Source organism: Thamnophis sirtalis, unplaced genomic scaffold (assembly GCF_051295495.1).
Source record: "Thamnophis sirtalis isolate CommonGarterSnake01/CBP01778 unplaced genomic scaffold, rThaSir2_p1.2 scaffold_2, whole genome shotgun sequence".
Lineage (NCBI taxonomy): Eukaryota > Metazoa > Chordata > Lepidosauria > Squamata > Natricidae > Thamnophis > Thamnophis sirtalis.
In genome coordinates this window covers 47,462,188-47,478,744 of record NW_028261382.1, presented here as the reverse complement: position 1 = coordinate 47,478,744, position 16,557 = coordinate 47,462,188, and the positions used below count along the sequence as shown (strand labels likewise).

Here is a 16,557-nt window from a genome sequence, read left to right as displayed (position 1 = left end):
TCCCAGCTGTTTTTTCTCCTGTCCTGCTATTCTCCCCCCACCCCCCCAACTGTGATCAATGGTGTGAATTCTCACACATTTGAGCTGGGAAATGTTCAACGTGCGGGGAAAAGCAGGTTTAATGATGCCACCAAAACAGGTCCCTCCAAAGGCAGAGAGAAAATCTCTCCCCAAGTTTTTAGTAAGGGACAACAGCCAATTTTTAATATATGCATGCCTGTGTGTGTGTGTGTGTTGGGTGCGTGTGTGCACAATTTATAGGTGGAACAGAAGCTTGAGGCTTTGGGGGGGGGGGAAATTGCTTTCCTTCTCTGCCTTACAATCAGGAGGATGTAGGTAGAGGCAGATGTAGGGTCTCCTGCTTGGGCAGAGGGGTTGGACTAGATGACCTACAAGGTCCCTTCCAACTCTGTTAATCTGTTAGCAACCTTCCTGGAACTGTACGAAGCAATCGTGCTTATCCAAATAGGCTTAATTTTCGCAGGGAGAGGGCTGTGAAAATGGTTTGGGAAAAGCCCCCCCCTCCCCCAAAGTATACCCCTCTTGCCTTCTGGGGTATCTTCCTCTACCTCTGCACCCCTAAAACAGTGCCCCATCCTGCATACCCCCCCCTCCTTGTGATGGAAAGGAAAAAAACTGCATGGAAGAAATTGCTGTTTTGATAACAATAAAGAGTTACTCACATACATTTATGCTCTGCGTTTCCCCTTGATTTTCCACATCCCTTCCCCAATCTTTATAAATAGGCCCCCCTCCCTTTTTCACATCCATCTGAATTTCTGCTGCTTTTTCTTCCTTTTTTTCCCCCTCTCTCATTTGTTTTTGGTTTTTGGTTTGGTTACTTTAGAAACCCCTTTAATTATATTTTTTTTACAGGTTTGGTTTGGTAACTACAGCCTGTTTAAACCATCAAGGCATCGACATTAAATATATAAATATATACATTTAAAAGGTCCCTTTCTGCCCCCACCCCCGATGCCCCCCCCCTTTAGAAGAATCACCTGCCAACGATTATTAAGCCCTTTGGAATTTAGCGGTTAAAAATGCGGTTTAGTACTTTGATTTGAGTTAAAAAGCACGTTAAAAGTGTGATTAGATGGTTAAGTTAGAATTTAGAAATGATCTTTGTCTTCTTTGGGATTTTTTGTTTCTTCTTCTTTTTTTTTTTGCTCATTCTTTCCCCGCTGAGTTTAAAGTGTTAAAGGTGCAGCTCTCGTCCGGAAGGGGTTAGATGCATCGTCCAAGAAATTTTAAGAAACAGAGAGGTTTGTTGAGCCTCAAATCTGGTGAGAAGAGGCAAAGAGGAAGACCATGATGGGGGTCATTTTACTTAGGGAAGCAGACTGATAGGTTGACTTCTCGGTGGGGAAAAAAAATTGAGGGATCAAATCTCAGATTCATCCCACACCTTCCTGACCTGCTTAAATGTCCCTGTATCCAGGGGTGGGATTCAGCCAGTTCTGTTCTGACCTAGGCTTCCCCCAAAAGCCCGAGGCAGAGTCCTGGTCCTGACAAACCCCTTTGATTAAACAAATGTGAATTCCTTTCCTTCACCTTCAACCAAGGCCTGGAAAACAGTCTTTCAAAGGAATATTTATGACCACAGACCTCATCTACCTTGGAAAGCTGCCATGTCAATATTTTCCCAAATGAGGGGCTGTGCAAGGAAAGACTCTGGGCACAGAGTCTCTGAGATTCACGGACAGATCTTCACACTCCTGAAACGAATCTAATGAACGAATGAACGAACTGTTTCCTGCAAAAGCCCCCTCCCCTTTCTCTTCTCTTTTATGTTCTCTGGGAGGGGCCAATCACCGTCCACCTGTAACTTTACCCCCAAGTTGACCCTGATTTCTGAGTTGTTCTTTTCTTCTGGAGGCTCTGCGCATGCGCACAATGGGAACAGGCTCCAGCTGTTCCTCTGCCTCCCTGATGTCTGACTCTGAAGGCAGCTGATAACTGGCATGCAGCTCTGGCCCCCTCTCTGCCTCTGATGCAGAGCCCTCCAGGACTGGCCCATGTTCCACCCCAACCTCCTCTCCGTCCGACTCTGTTGCCACAATAGGTCCAGACTGTTTCAGGTGAACAGGATGTTAATTTTAATCTGGTTTGCCAACCAGTGGCTGACCCCGCCAACCCCACGATTCCCCTCCCAAGAGTCTCCATGTGGCCAGGTGAATGCAGGGCCCATGCAGAGGCTCCGGGAGGGCGAAAAATGGGCATACCAGAAGTACCAGTAATCCGTTTCTGGCCTCCGGAGCCCAGAGGAGGCCATTTTCACCTTCCCAGAGGCTCAAGGAAAGCCTCCGGAACCTGGGGAGGGTGAAAATGCCACCCCCCTGCCATGGTGCAGGAAGCCGACCAGGCCATGCCCCCAATGGCCATCCCCACCCAGCAACTGGGCAGAGAAGCAGTTGCTAAAATGTTTCAATTCCACCCCTCTTGGTATCCCTCCTTCATCTTTTCCCGCTCAGCTGCCCACCTGATGTTTTGGAGGTTGGGCAGGTAGTTGAGAGAGAGGCAGTCTCTCCAAGGGGAAACCTCTCACTGCAGGTAGCCCAAGTCACAAAAGGTGGGTGGGTGGGGGGGAAGGTCCATACAGATAACAAAACAACCCCAGCTTGTAAGCTCAGGAAGGGTGAGTTAGGAAGACAAGCGAAGAAGGAACACCTTTGAGTCGTTCAGGGTTGACCCAGTCTTCCGTCCTTCGGAGGTTGGTAAAATGAGGACCCAGATTGTTGGGGGCAAGAGGCTGATTCTGTAAACTGCTTAGAGAGGGCTGTAAAAGGACTGTGAAGCAGGATATAAGTCTTAAGTGTTATTGCTATTATTCTCTTCTCTTCCCTCTTCCCTATTCTATTTCCTATTCCCTATTCTATTCTATTCTATTTCCTATGCCTATTCTCTATCCCCTATTCCCTACTCTATTCCCTATTCTATTCTATTCTATTCTATTCTATTCTATTCTGTTTCCTATCCTTATTCTCTATCCCCTATTCCCTATTCTATTCTCTATTCTATTCTATTCTATTCTATTCTACTTCCTATCCCCATCCCCTATTCTTTTCCCTATTCCCTATTCCCTATTCTATTCTATTCTATTCTATTCCCTATCCCCTATTATATTCTATTTCCTATCCCCTATTCCCTATTATATTCCCTATTCCCTATCCCATCCTATCCTATCTTATTCTATTTCCTATTCCTATCCCCTATTCTATTCCATATTCCCTATTCTATTCTATTCTATTCTATTCTATTCTATTCTATTCTTTTCTATTTCCTATCCCCTATCTCCTATCCCCTATTCTATTCCCTATTCTATTCTATTTCCTATCCCCTATTCTATTCTGAATTCTGGGAAGTGAAGCTCACGCTCTCTAGAAGAGCTTCCTGGCTGGGGATTTCTGGGAGTTGAAGTCCACCCATTTTAAACCATGCTGGCCATGGAATTCTGGGAGTTGAAGTCCCCCCATCTTAAAGCATGCTCTTCTAAGCCAAAGCCAATCCTAGCAAATGATTCTCCAGTGGCTACTCTTGGCCTTCTGACCCAAAACGGCTGATTCTTGGGACTGCTTCATTCTGAAGGGTGTGTGTTTGTGTATTTGTTTGTGTGTTACTGCTTTGCGGGAGCATCTTTGTGACAATCGTCTTCAAGACGAAATGCCCTTTCCAAAAATCAGCCAGGCCTATAAGCCTCTGCTCCCTTCTTCCCACCCCTCTGTGTTCCACTCACGAAGGCCCAAGCACTAATGGCGGTGATGCCACTAGTAGACATGGCAAAAGACCCCTCCCACCCCTCAAAAATCTGCTCCCTGCCCATCAGATCTCCCCCTTTGCACAGAAAACGCCGTCCTATTCAGGGAGACAGCTGAACCGATCCGTCCCGAAGACTCAAATCACCCAGGCCAAAAATGTCTAAGGTTGAATCGTGGCAACTGGACCAAATTTTCTGTGGTTCGGTCCGGTAGCCACGATTCAGCCGTTAGAAGCCAAAAAATAACTGGCCAATAACTCTTTTCTTCCAACTTTGTCTCTGCTTAACCGTCCGTCTCTTTCTCCCTCTGCAAGCAAGAAGGGAAGAAGGCGAAAGGGGCGTAGAAGCTAAGGGAAGAGGGCTGCACCTTTAAAACCTTTTTTTTTGTTTTTAAAACTTGCTTGTGAGTTAACCGTAATTAATTATCGTTAATTACCTTTGTCGAGTAGCCATTCATCTACTACTCGACCGAGCCGATACGGTATTCTTTGTCTAGCAATCGCCAGCCGTTCATTATCAGTGTTCCCTTCAAAAAGTTTAGAGAAAGATTTGTAGACGGTTAAGAGGAAGAGGATTTAAAAACAAAAAAAGAACAACACCAAAAAAAAATGTTAAAAGAAATAAAAATAAAATAAAAATAAAAATTAAGAAGAACAGAGAAAGAGAGAGAGAGAGAGAGATAAAAAAAGAGACATATACGCCATCTGGAAGGTCAAAGTTCAGAGGTTAGCAAATTTAGAGAGGTCAGTCTACACTCCAAACAGCAGTTTTAAGCGTTGGATCAAAAATTAGCGGTTAAGTTTCCATTAATTCTTTTTTTGGGGTGGGGATGGGTGGAAAGGGGGGGATTTGTTTGGGTGGGTTTAGAGAGTTTAGCCACAATGAATAAAACACTAGTTATTCAGTTTAGTTTAAGGGTTAGGATGAGCAGGATGGAAGTTAGAAGGCTTTATGCGGCCCTGGGGAAAGGAGCGAATTCTCCCCGGGGCCTTTGTTGTTGTTGTTGTTGTTTTGTTGTTTTTGTTTTTAAGCAAAAAATTAAATTCACTTTATTAGCCGACTTTAATGTTCTACGTTCACAAAAACGGTGGAAAAAGCAACTCGTAGGATTGTAGTGTTTTTTTTCTCTCCTGGTTTTCTTTTTGGTTTAAATTTAATTTAAATTCTCTGCCGTCGTCCCCAGCCCCGGTTGGTTCCCTGCCTACCAACTCCACCCATAAGCATTCTCCCCCACCCCACCCCGCCATTTTGCAACCCACCCACCCCAAAATAAAAATAAACACCCCCTTGGATTTGTCCCCACTTTGGCCTCTGAAAAGGGGCAAAGGAATTGAGCAGTCTTGTCATCAAAATAATGAGGGAGGGGTGTAAACGCTGGAGGGGGGAGTGAACCAGGTGTCTTGGGAAGGTGGGTGATTGGCAGGTCCAAATTTGGTAGCCTTTAGGTCAATGCGCAAAGGTTGGGCTTCAGTGATGGGACACGCTTTTGAAGCCCCCCGCCTGCCTGCCCGCTGCCAATTGTTTCCCCCACTGTTAAAGTTTTAAAAGAGGGTTAGAATCACACACCGTGGATTGTCATTTCCCACATCCGTGGCCTCGGAGAGCTGCACAAACCGGCTTGAGATGGGATGGACACCTGTGGAAGGGTCAAAGCTGACCCCAAGCCACGCTGAGGGTTTCTTTACAGCTTTTGTGGGGGTGACAGCCTGTCCCCAGGGTCCGTCCTCTGCTGGGTCAAAGGGCCAGTAGCTTCAAGAGGAGAAAATCCTGCATGTTCACCTGGGAATGCAATCTCTTCTCCCGTTTCACTGAGTTCTTACCTCCCCAATTTCAGCTGACCGTATCTGCTTACCTGTCATGTGTCCCCTCCCCCCCCTCCCCAAAGGAGAAAAGGCTGAGGTTATAGAGAAGGTGTGGAGTGGTGCGGTGGCCTAGAGGTGGCGCTCTCAACCTCACAATCCGGGTTGGCTGTGGTTTCGATCCTAGGTAGAGCCAGCTATTTCTCTCTCTCTGGGCACAATGAGAATGTATCTGTCGAACAAAACTCCGCACTGGTGACAGGAAAGGCATCTGGCCAGTACACACTCAGTTTGATTCAGTTGCCCAGACTCCACCCTGCAAGAGATTATGGGCTTGTTAAAAGGAGATGATTTGTGAGAGAAGGCGTGGAAGATTGGACCCCAGGTACAGACAGCGCTTTCCAAAGGTTTTCCATTGGGGGGGGGGCTTCAGAATACAATACAGCGAAGAGCCATGTCCCCTTGTTCATTCTTTGGTTTTATTGACCATGCTGGGCTGGTGGAGTGGCTTCCCCTTTTGCCCAGTCAGAGGCAGAGAGGGAATCAGCCACAATGCCGTGAGAGCAGCCAAAATTTGGCAGCGCAGGCGCCTGGCAGGATGGGACCCTTGATCCCCAAAGTGGCCTGAAGGAAGCCGCTGAAGCAAGGGAGAGCTTCAAAAACGAAGACTCAGAGAGAGAGGAAAAGGCCTGTTCTCAAACGACACACCGTCCCCATTCCTGGACTTTTGTTGGTTGTATGAATTCCCAAGCGCCAAGAAAGACAGTGTAATGGCTTGCCTGCAGAAATCGTGGCAATCGTCCCTGGATATTTTTAAGAAGAACCGGATTTCCAGTCGGCAGACGAAAAAGGACGCAGTGCTATAAGGAGACACTATGGTGGGGAACTGGACTTCCAGTCGGCAGAGGAAAAAGGACGCAGTGCTAGGAGGAGACTCTATGGTGGGGGAACTGGACTTCCAGTCGGCTCCAGCATTGAACGGGGGGCTTCCAGTTAGGACCATTGTGGCTCTTTGAGTGTTGAAGGTTGCCGACCCCTGGGATAAGTTGTCCTGCTTGAGCAGAGGGCTGGAGTAGAAGACCTCCAAGGTCCCTTCCAGCTCTATACTACAGGTGAGAAACTTCTGTTTCCCGACTGAGTGAAATATTTGTTGTGCGAGGAGGCAGAGCCAGATAAGGGCAGCGTAAATTAGTGCCACGGAGGAAGCCACTTTTCAAAGCAGCAGCAGCCTTGCAAATCTTGTCAAAATCGTCAAAAAAGTCAGGAACAGCTGGAGGGAGGGACGGAGAAGCTGGCAGGAGCAGCCAAAAAAGACCAGTTGGAAGGTTTGATGTTCCCCCAAAGACGGATAGATCTTCCATCAGGACAGGACACGGAACTGTCTTCTGGACCTCTAGGAAAGGTGGGCATGCTGTAGAGCAGGAACTAAGCTGGGAAACCACAGGCATGTCCCTTCCTTCCTTCCTTCCTTCCTTCCTTCCTTCCTTCCTTCCTTCCTTCCTTCCTTTTTCCTTCCTGACTTCCTTCCTACCATCCCCTCCCAATTCCTTCCCTCCCTCCTTCCTTCTTTCCTGCCTTCCTTCCTTCCCTCCCCCTCCCATTTCCTTCCTTCCTTTTCCCTCCTTTCCATTTCCTTCCTTCTTTCCTTCGTTTCCTTCACCTCCCCCCCTTCCTTCCCTTTCCCTCCCTCCCATTTCCTTTCCTCCCTCCCTCCTTCCTTCTTTCCTGCCTTCCTTTCTTTCTTCCCTCCCTCCGCCTCCCATTTCCTTCCTTCCCTTTCCCTCCTTTCTATTCCCTTCCTTCTTTCCTTCCTTCCTTCCCTCTTCCTCCCATTTCCTTCCTTCTTTCCCTCCTTGGCTTATCTGTAACCCCTTTCTGTTTGGGGAAGAATATTTCTCCTTCAGAAAATGATTAAATGATTTTAGGGTGGGGGGGTGCGGGGAAAGTAGGGAGAAAAGCAGCGTTTCTTCAGCTTCTGTTCTTTCCATTGTGGGGGGGGGCATGTGGGTGTTTGTGTGTATCGTGATTTAGTTCAGATTTTATCAACTGGGGGCCCTGTGGATAAGCTGGCACGATCGTAAGAGAAGGGCATTGATCTGTCTCCACTAAAAATCAAGGAGATTCAAGAGCAATTCTCTGTCGGCTTTCCCCCATCTTTCTTTTCCTTCCTTCCTTCCTTCCTTCCTTCCTTCCTTCCTTCCTTCCTTCCTTCCTTCCTTCATTCATTCATTCATTCATTCATTCATTCATTCATTCATTCTTTCTCCCTCTTCTTCTTTTCTTTTTCCATTTCCTTCCTTCTATCTACCCTCCCTCCCTCCAAGCAAGAGGGGGAACCAAGTATTGGCATGTGCTTTCTCTGTGCGGGACAAGAGGACCAGCTGGTATTGGCCAGGAAATTTAGGTTTGGCCTCCTCTTCCTCCCTGCAAACCCCACTCCCATCTAGCAATGATCATGTTACCTAGTTGGGTTATGGAATGTCTGGAAAAAACAAACAACTAAGGTCTGGGAGCAATAAGGACCCCACAGTCCTCCTCCTCTCTCCCTCCCTCCCTTCCATCACTGATGACGTTACCTAGTTGGGTTATGAAATGTCTGCAAGAAAACCACCAAGCTCAGAGAGCACCATGGACCTCACAGCTCTCTTCCTTCTCCCCCTCCCCCTCCCCCTCCTTCTCTGCCACAAACTCCACTCCCTTCCAGCACTGATGATATTACCTAGTTGGGTCATGAAATGTCTGCAAGAAAACCACCAAGCTCAGAGAGCACCCAGGACTTCACAATTCAACCCTGAGCCACAAATATAGAGACGAGGTGGCGCAATGCTGTACTGCAGCCACTTCAGCTGACTGCTATCTGCAGTTCGGCTGTTCAAATCTCACCGGCTCAGGGTTGACTCAGCCTTCCATCCTTCTGAGGTGGGTGAAATGCGGACGCGGATTGTTGTTGGGGGCAATATGCTGACTCTGTAAACTGCTTAGAGAGGGCTGAAAGCCCTATGAAGCGGTATATAAGTCTAACTGCTATTGCTATTGCTATCTTCTAGCTGTACCCAACCCCACATTAGTGTAAGAACGGGGAGGGAGGGACACACAATTTTTGCTCCCTTTCCTTGCACCCCATGTGTGTGTGTGTTTGGTAACAAATGCCATTTTCTGTGTGCAAATTGGCTGGCTGTCTCCATTTCAGTTTTTCCAGAGGGGGGGGGGATTTCTCTGCCGGTGAGACAGGATAGGGCCTGCACGATAGAACTCAAGAGACCCTTTCCTGGGGGGGGGGGAGGAAGGGAAGGGAGCAGGGTGAGGGGTGCTCCCCTTTCTGACTCCATCTTTGGTTCTCATTCAGTCCCCTAATTAGAGAGAAGGAGAAGTCGAGGGACTTTTCATGCTCCCATTAGCTTCCGTATTAACTAGCCGATTAACATCTTTTAATTAAAAATACGCCATCCTCAGAAAGTGACCAGAGTCTGTAATTAGGATCCGGCTCTACACGCAATTTCACAGCTGGAATCTTATCTGGCAGGGACTTGGGAGGGGAGACGTTCGTTGCTGGCCCGCCTTCCACTTGCACAACAGCCGCCCCGACAAAACGAGCTAAACGAATAAAAAAATGGAGACATTCGTCGGATGGGGAAGCACAGCGACGCAACCCTCAAGGCTTCGGTGAGCAAGCCTCCAAGGGGAGAGCTGTCAATCAATCCATTTAGGGGGGGGGAAAAAGGAGGTTTGCAGGATCGGAGTGCAGAGAAGAGCAAGGAAGGCGATGAGGGGCCAGGAGACTAAAACATATCCTGTTTCCCTGAAAATAAGCCCTGCCTGGATAATAATTCCAATCGGGCTTTTGAGCACCTACGCTAAAATAAGCCCTCCCCAAAAACATTGCAACGCAGCAGCAGCCATGAGGTGACCACGCTCACCGCCTCCTGCACCTCAAAAATAATAAGACCTCCCTGAAAATAAGGCCAAGCGCTTATTTCGGGGGCTCAAAAGAAAATAAGACCCTGTCTTATTTTGGGGGAAACACCGTAGGTCCCCAAAACTATCTAAGTTCTGAGAAGAGGCATTTCTTAGAGGTGAGGGAAATGCACTCTGCATGTCCTCAAGAGGCTCATCTCCAGGGTGAGATTAAATATTTTTAGCAACTGCTTCTCTGCCCAGTTGCTGGGTGGGCGTGGGCTATTTTGGCCTCCTGCACCATGGGGGGGGGGCACGTTTTCACCCTCCCTAGGCTCCAGAGACTTTCCTTGAGTCTCCGGGAGGGTGAAAATGGCCTCCTCCAGGCTCCGGAGACGGGAAACGGCTCAAATCCAGACATCCGGAACTTCCGAGAGGCCCATTTTTCACCTTCCATGTGGGCCCTACACTTACCTGGCATGCAAAATGGGCCGCGTGGAGACTCCTGGGAGGGGCGGGGCAAGATGGGTAGGGCCAGCCAGTCCTTTCAACTGCCAGTTTGGCGAACCAGAGGTAAAATTAGGATCTGAACCGATCTGAAGTGGCTGAATCCCCCCTCCCCACCGCTCATCTCCCCGAACTCTGCGAGGGTCCATTTTAACCTACAAAACCCTTTCACTTTTTAAGGCTTTTTCAGGGGGGCGAGGGGGGGGGTTGGGAGGGATTGGCAAGGTGTAGACACGTCACCTCCCACTTTGGAAGATGGGGTGGCTGCATTCATGCAACCTGTCTTTCCAGAATGCACAAAGCGTGGCATCTTTCGAACTCAGGTTATTTATGAGGGTACAGTATGCTCGCCTAGGAATCGTGGTTTATGCAGAAACCTGTGCTTGTAGGAATGCAACCCCAAGGGAACCTCTCTCTGCCCCGGGGGTGGAGAGGCATAGGAACCTGCAAATTTGAGGGCCGGGTGCTGTACCCTCTTGTGTTCTGTTGAGGCTTTCCTACCCCCCACCCCCCAAAAAACCACATTACGCTGGGATTGTGTAAATCAGTGGAATTGGGACCAGGGGCCTCTTAACTTTTCAAATGAAAGAGTCTCTGGTGGGGATTGGGGGCCAGTTAGTTTTGTTTTAATTGGTTAATTAGCCAATCAATCACTGAAGGGCACAGCAATTCATCAATCAAGTGTCTTAGTAGCTGCTCTCTCTGTTGTTGGCACTGCCCACCGAGGGAAGGAGGGAGGCAGGAAGGAAAGGAAACGATGGAGAAATAAAGGAGGGAGGGAGGCAGACAGGCAGAAACAGACAGGAAGGAAGAAGGAAGGAAAGACAGAGGTAAAGGGAGGGAGAAGGAGAAATAAAGGAGGAAGGGAGGGAGGAAGGAAGGAAGGAAAGAAAGAAAGAAAGAAGGAAGGAAAAGAAGGAGAGGGAGAAATAAAGAAGGCAGGCAGGAAGGAACAGGAAGGAAGGAAGAAGGAAGGAAAGAAAAGGAAAGAAAGAAGGGAAGGAAAAAGAAAGGCAGGAAGAAACAGGAAGGAAAGAAGGAAGGAGAAAAAGAAGGAAATGAAGAAGGAGGAAAGAGGAGAAGAAATAAAGAAGGGAGGAAGGCAGGTATGCAGGCAGGCAAGAAGAAACAGGATGGAAGGAAGGGAAAAGGAAGGGAAAAAAGAAGAAAAAGAAGGAGAGGAAGAAGGAAGGAAGAAAGAAACGAAGGAAAAGAAAGATGGGGGAAAGCCGACAGAGAATTGCTCTTGAATCTTCTTGATTTTTAGTGGAGACAGATCAATGCCCTTCTCTTACGATCGTGCCAGCTTATCCACAGGGCTCCCGGTTGATAAAATCTGAACTAAATCACGATACACACAAACACCCACACGCCCCCCCCCCCTAATGGAAAGAACAGAAGCTGAAGAAACGCTGCTTTTCTACCCTACTTTCCCAGCACCCCCCACCCTAAAACCATTTAATCATTTTCTGAAGGAGAAATATTCTTCCCAAAACAGAAAGGTGTTTACAGATCAGCCCAGGGAGTGGTGTGTCCAAAGTAATTAATAATCAATGGGTTTTTTAAATTTTTATTTCATTTTTCAGAATGCAAAGCCTATAATCCCATTTCGAATTGGGATTCTGAGTCCCCCCAACTTGTCTCCCTCCGTCTAGTCATCCTCTGCATCACCTCTGGGCCCTGCAGTATTTCTCAGGAAACATTTCTCATCCTCCGGCATTCCTCCATTTTGGTCTCTTTAGGGGATCTTAAAGATGTTCCCTGCCAAGATTTTTGCAGGCTGAAACAGATTTAAGCTTTTTTTAAAAGGCAGATAAATAAAGGATAAATAAAAGTGTGGCTCCTCAGTGGCTAAGATGCTGAGCTTGTTGATCAGAAAGGTCGGCAGTTGGGTGGTTCGAATCCCTAGCGCCGCGTAACGGAGGGAGCTCCCGTTCCTTGTCCCAGCTTCTGCCAACCTAGCAGTTCAAAAGCACTTAAGAAATGCAAGTAGAAAAATAGGAACCACTTTTGGTGGGAAGGGAACAGCATTCCATGCGCCTTTGGCATTGAGTCACACCGGCCACATGACCCCGGAGACGTCTTCGGACAGCGCTGGCCCTTCGACTTTGAAATGGAGATGAGCACCGCCCTCTAGAATTGGGAACGACTAGCACATATGTGCGAGGGGAACCTTTAACTTTACCTTTAAAGGGTTTCCTGCTCACCGAGCAGACTGGCTGTAATAATACAGCAAGTGGTTCTTCCCGGCTTCATGTAACAGCGACGGAAAATTTGGGAGGTTGAGAGAAAGAGAAGAAAGGTGTCAGAAAGAGCCCGAGAACACTGTCACTTCTGTGTTAATTAACTGATTTCAAAGAAGAGCATCGCCATCGGGCTGAACCCCCGGGAGGCTTCATGTCTGGCCTTTTGTATTTTTCGAATAAAAAGAAGCAGAATTCGGGGCGGCTCTTCGCGTCTTCCAAAGAAAGGTGAGGAGGACTCTTCGTCATTCAGGCCACCAATCATCTGCAGAGGGGTCTTACAAGCCCACTCCTCAAAAGCCAATTTCAGAGGTCCTTCCCTTGGTGCTGATTTTGACGGGAGGTTCCAAAGTGCCAACACCCTTTGGGGGGGCGAGATCATGCCATGTCGTCTCTGCCGAGGATTCTTCAAGTTTGCCTGGAAGCAGGGGTTGGACTTGATGGCCTTGCGGAACCCTTCCAAGTCAAAGATTCCATTCTAGCATTGTCAAGGGGGCGCCAAGACCCCCTGTGTCTCGGTGCATGTGCAGCAGGGTTTTAGCTCTGCATAAAAGGTGCTTGAAGGGGACACAGTGGCTCAGCAGGCTAAGACGCTGAGCTTGTCGATCAGAAAGGTCGGCAGTTCGGTGGTTCGAATCCCTAGCACCATGTAACGGAGTGAGCTCCCGTTCCTTGTCCCACCTTTTGCCAACCTAACAGCAGGTAAAAAATGCAAGTAGAAAAATAGGAACCACCTTTGGTGGGAAGGGAACAGCGTTCCGTGTGCCTTCGGCGTTGAGTCATGCCGGCCACATGATCCCCAGAGACGTCTTCGGACAATGCTGGCTCTTCAGCTTTGAAAGGGAGATGAGCGCCGCCCACAAGTGTCGGAAACGGCTAGCACTTATGTGCCATGGGAATCTTTACCTTTACCTTAAAAGGTGCTTGAAGGACCAGCCGATCTGTACTGGGGAGTTTTATCTCACCTGTATTTAGAAACATCTAACGTGGCTTGAAAAAGGGGTTTGCAAGAGCTTTGAATCTCTCCTGGCCAGATACCTCAATGCCCTTCTGTTGGGTGACATGATGCCAACCCTCAAGGTCTGCTTCTGAACACCCGGCCTGGATGTCTGAAGCGCCAACCTTTGGCAAAAAATGTGAACGGCTGGCGAAGTAAATGGCAGGAACGGCAGCTGAGCAACCTGCTTTCCAGCTCACCACAGGCTAAGGAAAAAGAAAGTTTCTTCCATGATGGGGAATAATGCTCAGGTTGAAAATATGCCTTCGGAGGTTCTGGGTGCTCCATCACTGGAGGTTTTTAAAGAAAAGACTAGACAGCCACCGGTCTGGAATGGTGCAGTATCTCCTGCTTGAACAAGGGAGGGGATGGACTAGAAGGCCTCCAAGGCCCCTTCCAGCTCTGACTGATTGATTGATTCTACACCAAGACTTTTGAGAAGGTGCGTGGCTGCAGGCTCCTGACACAACTGCAGCTTAGCTGGCGGCAGTACAGAGGACTTTCCTTTGAAGGCGAGGAGATTATCCACATAAATAAACGTTCCACGATGTGCCCCGACTCAAAGCTGGAGGGCATTATGACGGGCACATCTCCGCAACTCCCAGAGAAGTGGTTCTGGAGGCAATTAGAGGCTTGCAAGGCTCCTGCAGGGTTCAGCACCTCGGACAGCTCTCATATGACAGAGAGAGAATCTGTCCAACTGAGTAGGATTTCCAGGGTAGAAATGGCAAATTCTGGTTATTTATTTAAAACATTTGTATCGGGGGCTCCAACTTCAAGACCTACAAGTCTTAAATCTGCAGAACTATGAGGGAAGTTGTTCTGGATGCAGAAAGAGTCAAGAGTTCTACATGGTTCAGCACTTTGGACAGCTCTGGGATGACAGAGAGAGAGAATCTGTCCAACTGAGTTGGATTTCCAGGGTAGAAATGGCAAATTTTGGTTTATTTATTTAAAACTTTTGTATTGGTGTGTGTGTGTCTGTGGACCTCGACTCCCAGAATTCTGGGAATCAACGTCTACAAGTCTTAAATCAGCACAGCTATGAGAGAAATTGCTCTGAACACAGAAAAAAATCAAGGCTCCTGTGTGGTTCAGCACCTTGGACAGCCCCGGGATGACAGATACTCTGTCCAACTGAGTAGGATTTCCAGGGTAGAAACAGCAAATTCTGGTTTATTTATTGAAAACATTTGTACTGGGGGTCCCCAATCTTGGCGACTTTAAGATCCCAGGACTTCCAGAATTCTGGGAGTCGAAGTACCCAAGTCTTAAATCTGTGCCATGATCAGAGAAGCTGCTCTGGAGGCAGAAAGAGGCTCGCAAGGCTCCCTGTGTGGTTCAGCACCATGGACAGCTCTGGGATGACTGACAGAAGGTCTTTCCAGCTGGCTAAATATCTACGGGGATTCTCCATCATCCAGGTCGTGGTTACCCCAAAGGTGCTTTCTTTCAAAAGGCAACTGGGCTTTCTTGCTTGACCTGAAGGCGTTTTGCTTCTCCTCCAAGAAGCTTCCTCCAAGTGGGCTCAACGACTCTCAGAAAGAATACTAACAGCCAGATGACTGCAAGGAATGTCAAGAATTCCATCCTCCACCGTTCAGTCGAAACGGAAGAAGCTTCTTGGATGAGAAGAGAAACCTCTTCAGAGAAAAAACAAGAAAGCCCAGTTGCCTTTTGAAAGAAAGCACCTCGGGGATGTCCACCTGAGCGGGTGGAGAGGTCAAATCCCGGTGATTTATTTGAAACATTTATACAGCCACCCATCTTGAAACCACTGCAGCTGGATTAGACAAGGCTGCATCAAACTGACTCACAGCAAGGCGAGCAGGATGGCAGAGGCGCTTGGGAGGTTACACGTGTGTGTGTGTGTGTGTGTGTTTGTGCTGTGTCTAAGAAAAGCTGGCAAATCTCAGCTGCCAAGAAACCCTCCCTCCCTCCCTTGCTTGCCTGCCAGCAATGACCTCAGTTAGATTTGAAGTTTCCAGAGGGGTGGGGGAGCGGAGGGAGAAGCCGGGGCAACAGTGTGTGATTCAATCCCGAAACGGATTTGGAAGAAGAGATTTCCAGTCAGGATGTCTTGCCAGGGCTGAAGACAACCTTCCAATTTCGTGCCAGCACCTTCCAGCTTTCCCAAGTCACCTGGCTTGATTCAGCGGAGGTTGGAACCAGCCCATTGCCCAAAGAGGATTTCCCCAAGGCATGCTTAATCGAACGGAAGGATGGGAAGATGGACACTATGAAACGGTTCGTCCAGGATTTACGGGGTATAAATCCTCCACATTGGGGAGGAGGAACTGTCTGCTCTAGAGATGCCAGGGGTCCGTATCTGTTAAAGATCTCTCCCCTCGCCAGCATTCTTGGCTGAACGAAGTTCTCCCTGTCCATATTTCCCTGGGGGGAACATTTCTTTTCTTGCAGACCCCTTTCCTTGCCCTCGCTTATCTCCCTCCAGCTCTGGGCATCTCCAATGCGTGGCATGAACTTTCAGTCTTTTCAAGGAATGAGCTAGACGAGAAAGCGATACGCAGGGAGTCACACACGCACGCACACACTGCTACCAAAAAGAGATGCAAAAATGTGTTGAAAATGTCATGACGGAAAAGATGTCAAGGACTCCCATCTTTGATGGGGGAAGGGGGAGAAAAAGCAGGGATGGAAAAAAGAGAGAATATGGGCCTTTTCATTTCAGTGACAGAAGATGGCCTTTCTTAGTGAATGGAGGAATCTGTAGAGCACTTTTTCTCAACCTTATGAACATTAAGATGGGAGACTTCAACTCCCAGAATCCCCCGGGAGTTGAATTCCACCCGAATGGGGAATTCTGGCAGTTTAAGTCCATCTGAATGGGGAATTCTTGGAGTTGAATTCTATCCGAATGGGGAATTCTGGGAATTGAAATCCACCTGAATGAGAAATTCTGGGAGTTGAAATCCACCTGAATCGGGATGGGAGTTGAAGTCCATCTGAATGGGGAATTCTGGGAGTTGAAATCCACCTGAATGAGAAATTCTGGGAGTTGAAATCCACCTGAATGGGGAATTCTGGGAGTTGAAGTGCGCCCAACTTAAAGTTTACAAGGTTGAGAAATAAGGCTGCAGAGGGCCAGTGAGATGGACTTGAAGTAAAAACCCATTACATAAAACAGCCAGTTGTTAAGTTAGGAACATGGTTGTTAAGTGAATCTGGCTTCCCCATTGACTTTACTTGTCAGAAGATCACCAAAGGGGAATCACATGATGTCGGGATGATGCAACCGTCATAAATACGAGTCAGTTGCCAAGTGTCCATATTTTGATCACGTGGCCATGGGGACGCTGCAACGGTCGTAAGTGTGGAAAAGCAGTCACAAGTCACTTT

The 16,557-nt window shown here is 48.0% G+C and overlaps 1 protein-coding gene across 3 annotated transcripts in view; it reads right to left on the bottom strand.

Moving 5' to 3' along the window:
* Positions 1–16,557, bottom strand: part of LOC106546817 (neurexin-2-beta) — a 254,983-nt gene that overhangs the window by 44,103 nt on the left and 194,323 nt on the right. For 2 of the 3 annotated variants that reach the window (XM_087705334.1, XM_087705337.1), the window contains exon 4: positions 4,194–4,283. The exons of the other annotated variant lie outside the window; for it this stretch is intronic. In XM_087705334.1, the coding sequence (XP_087561460.1) occupies positions 4,194–4,283 (90 nt within the window). The remainder of the gene's footprint in view (positions 1–4,193; positions 4,284–16,557) is intronic. 3 annotated transcript variants of the gene reach the window in all.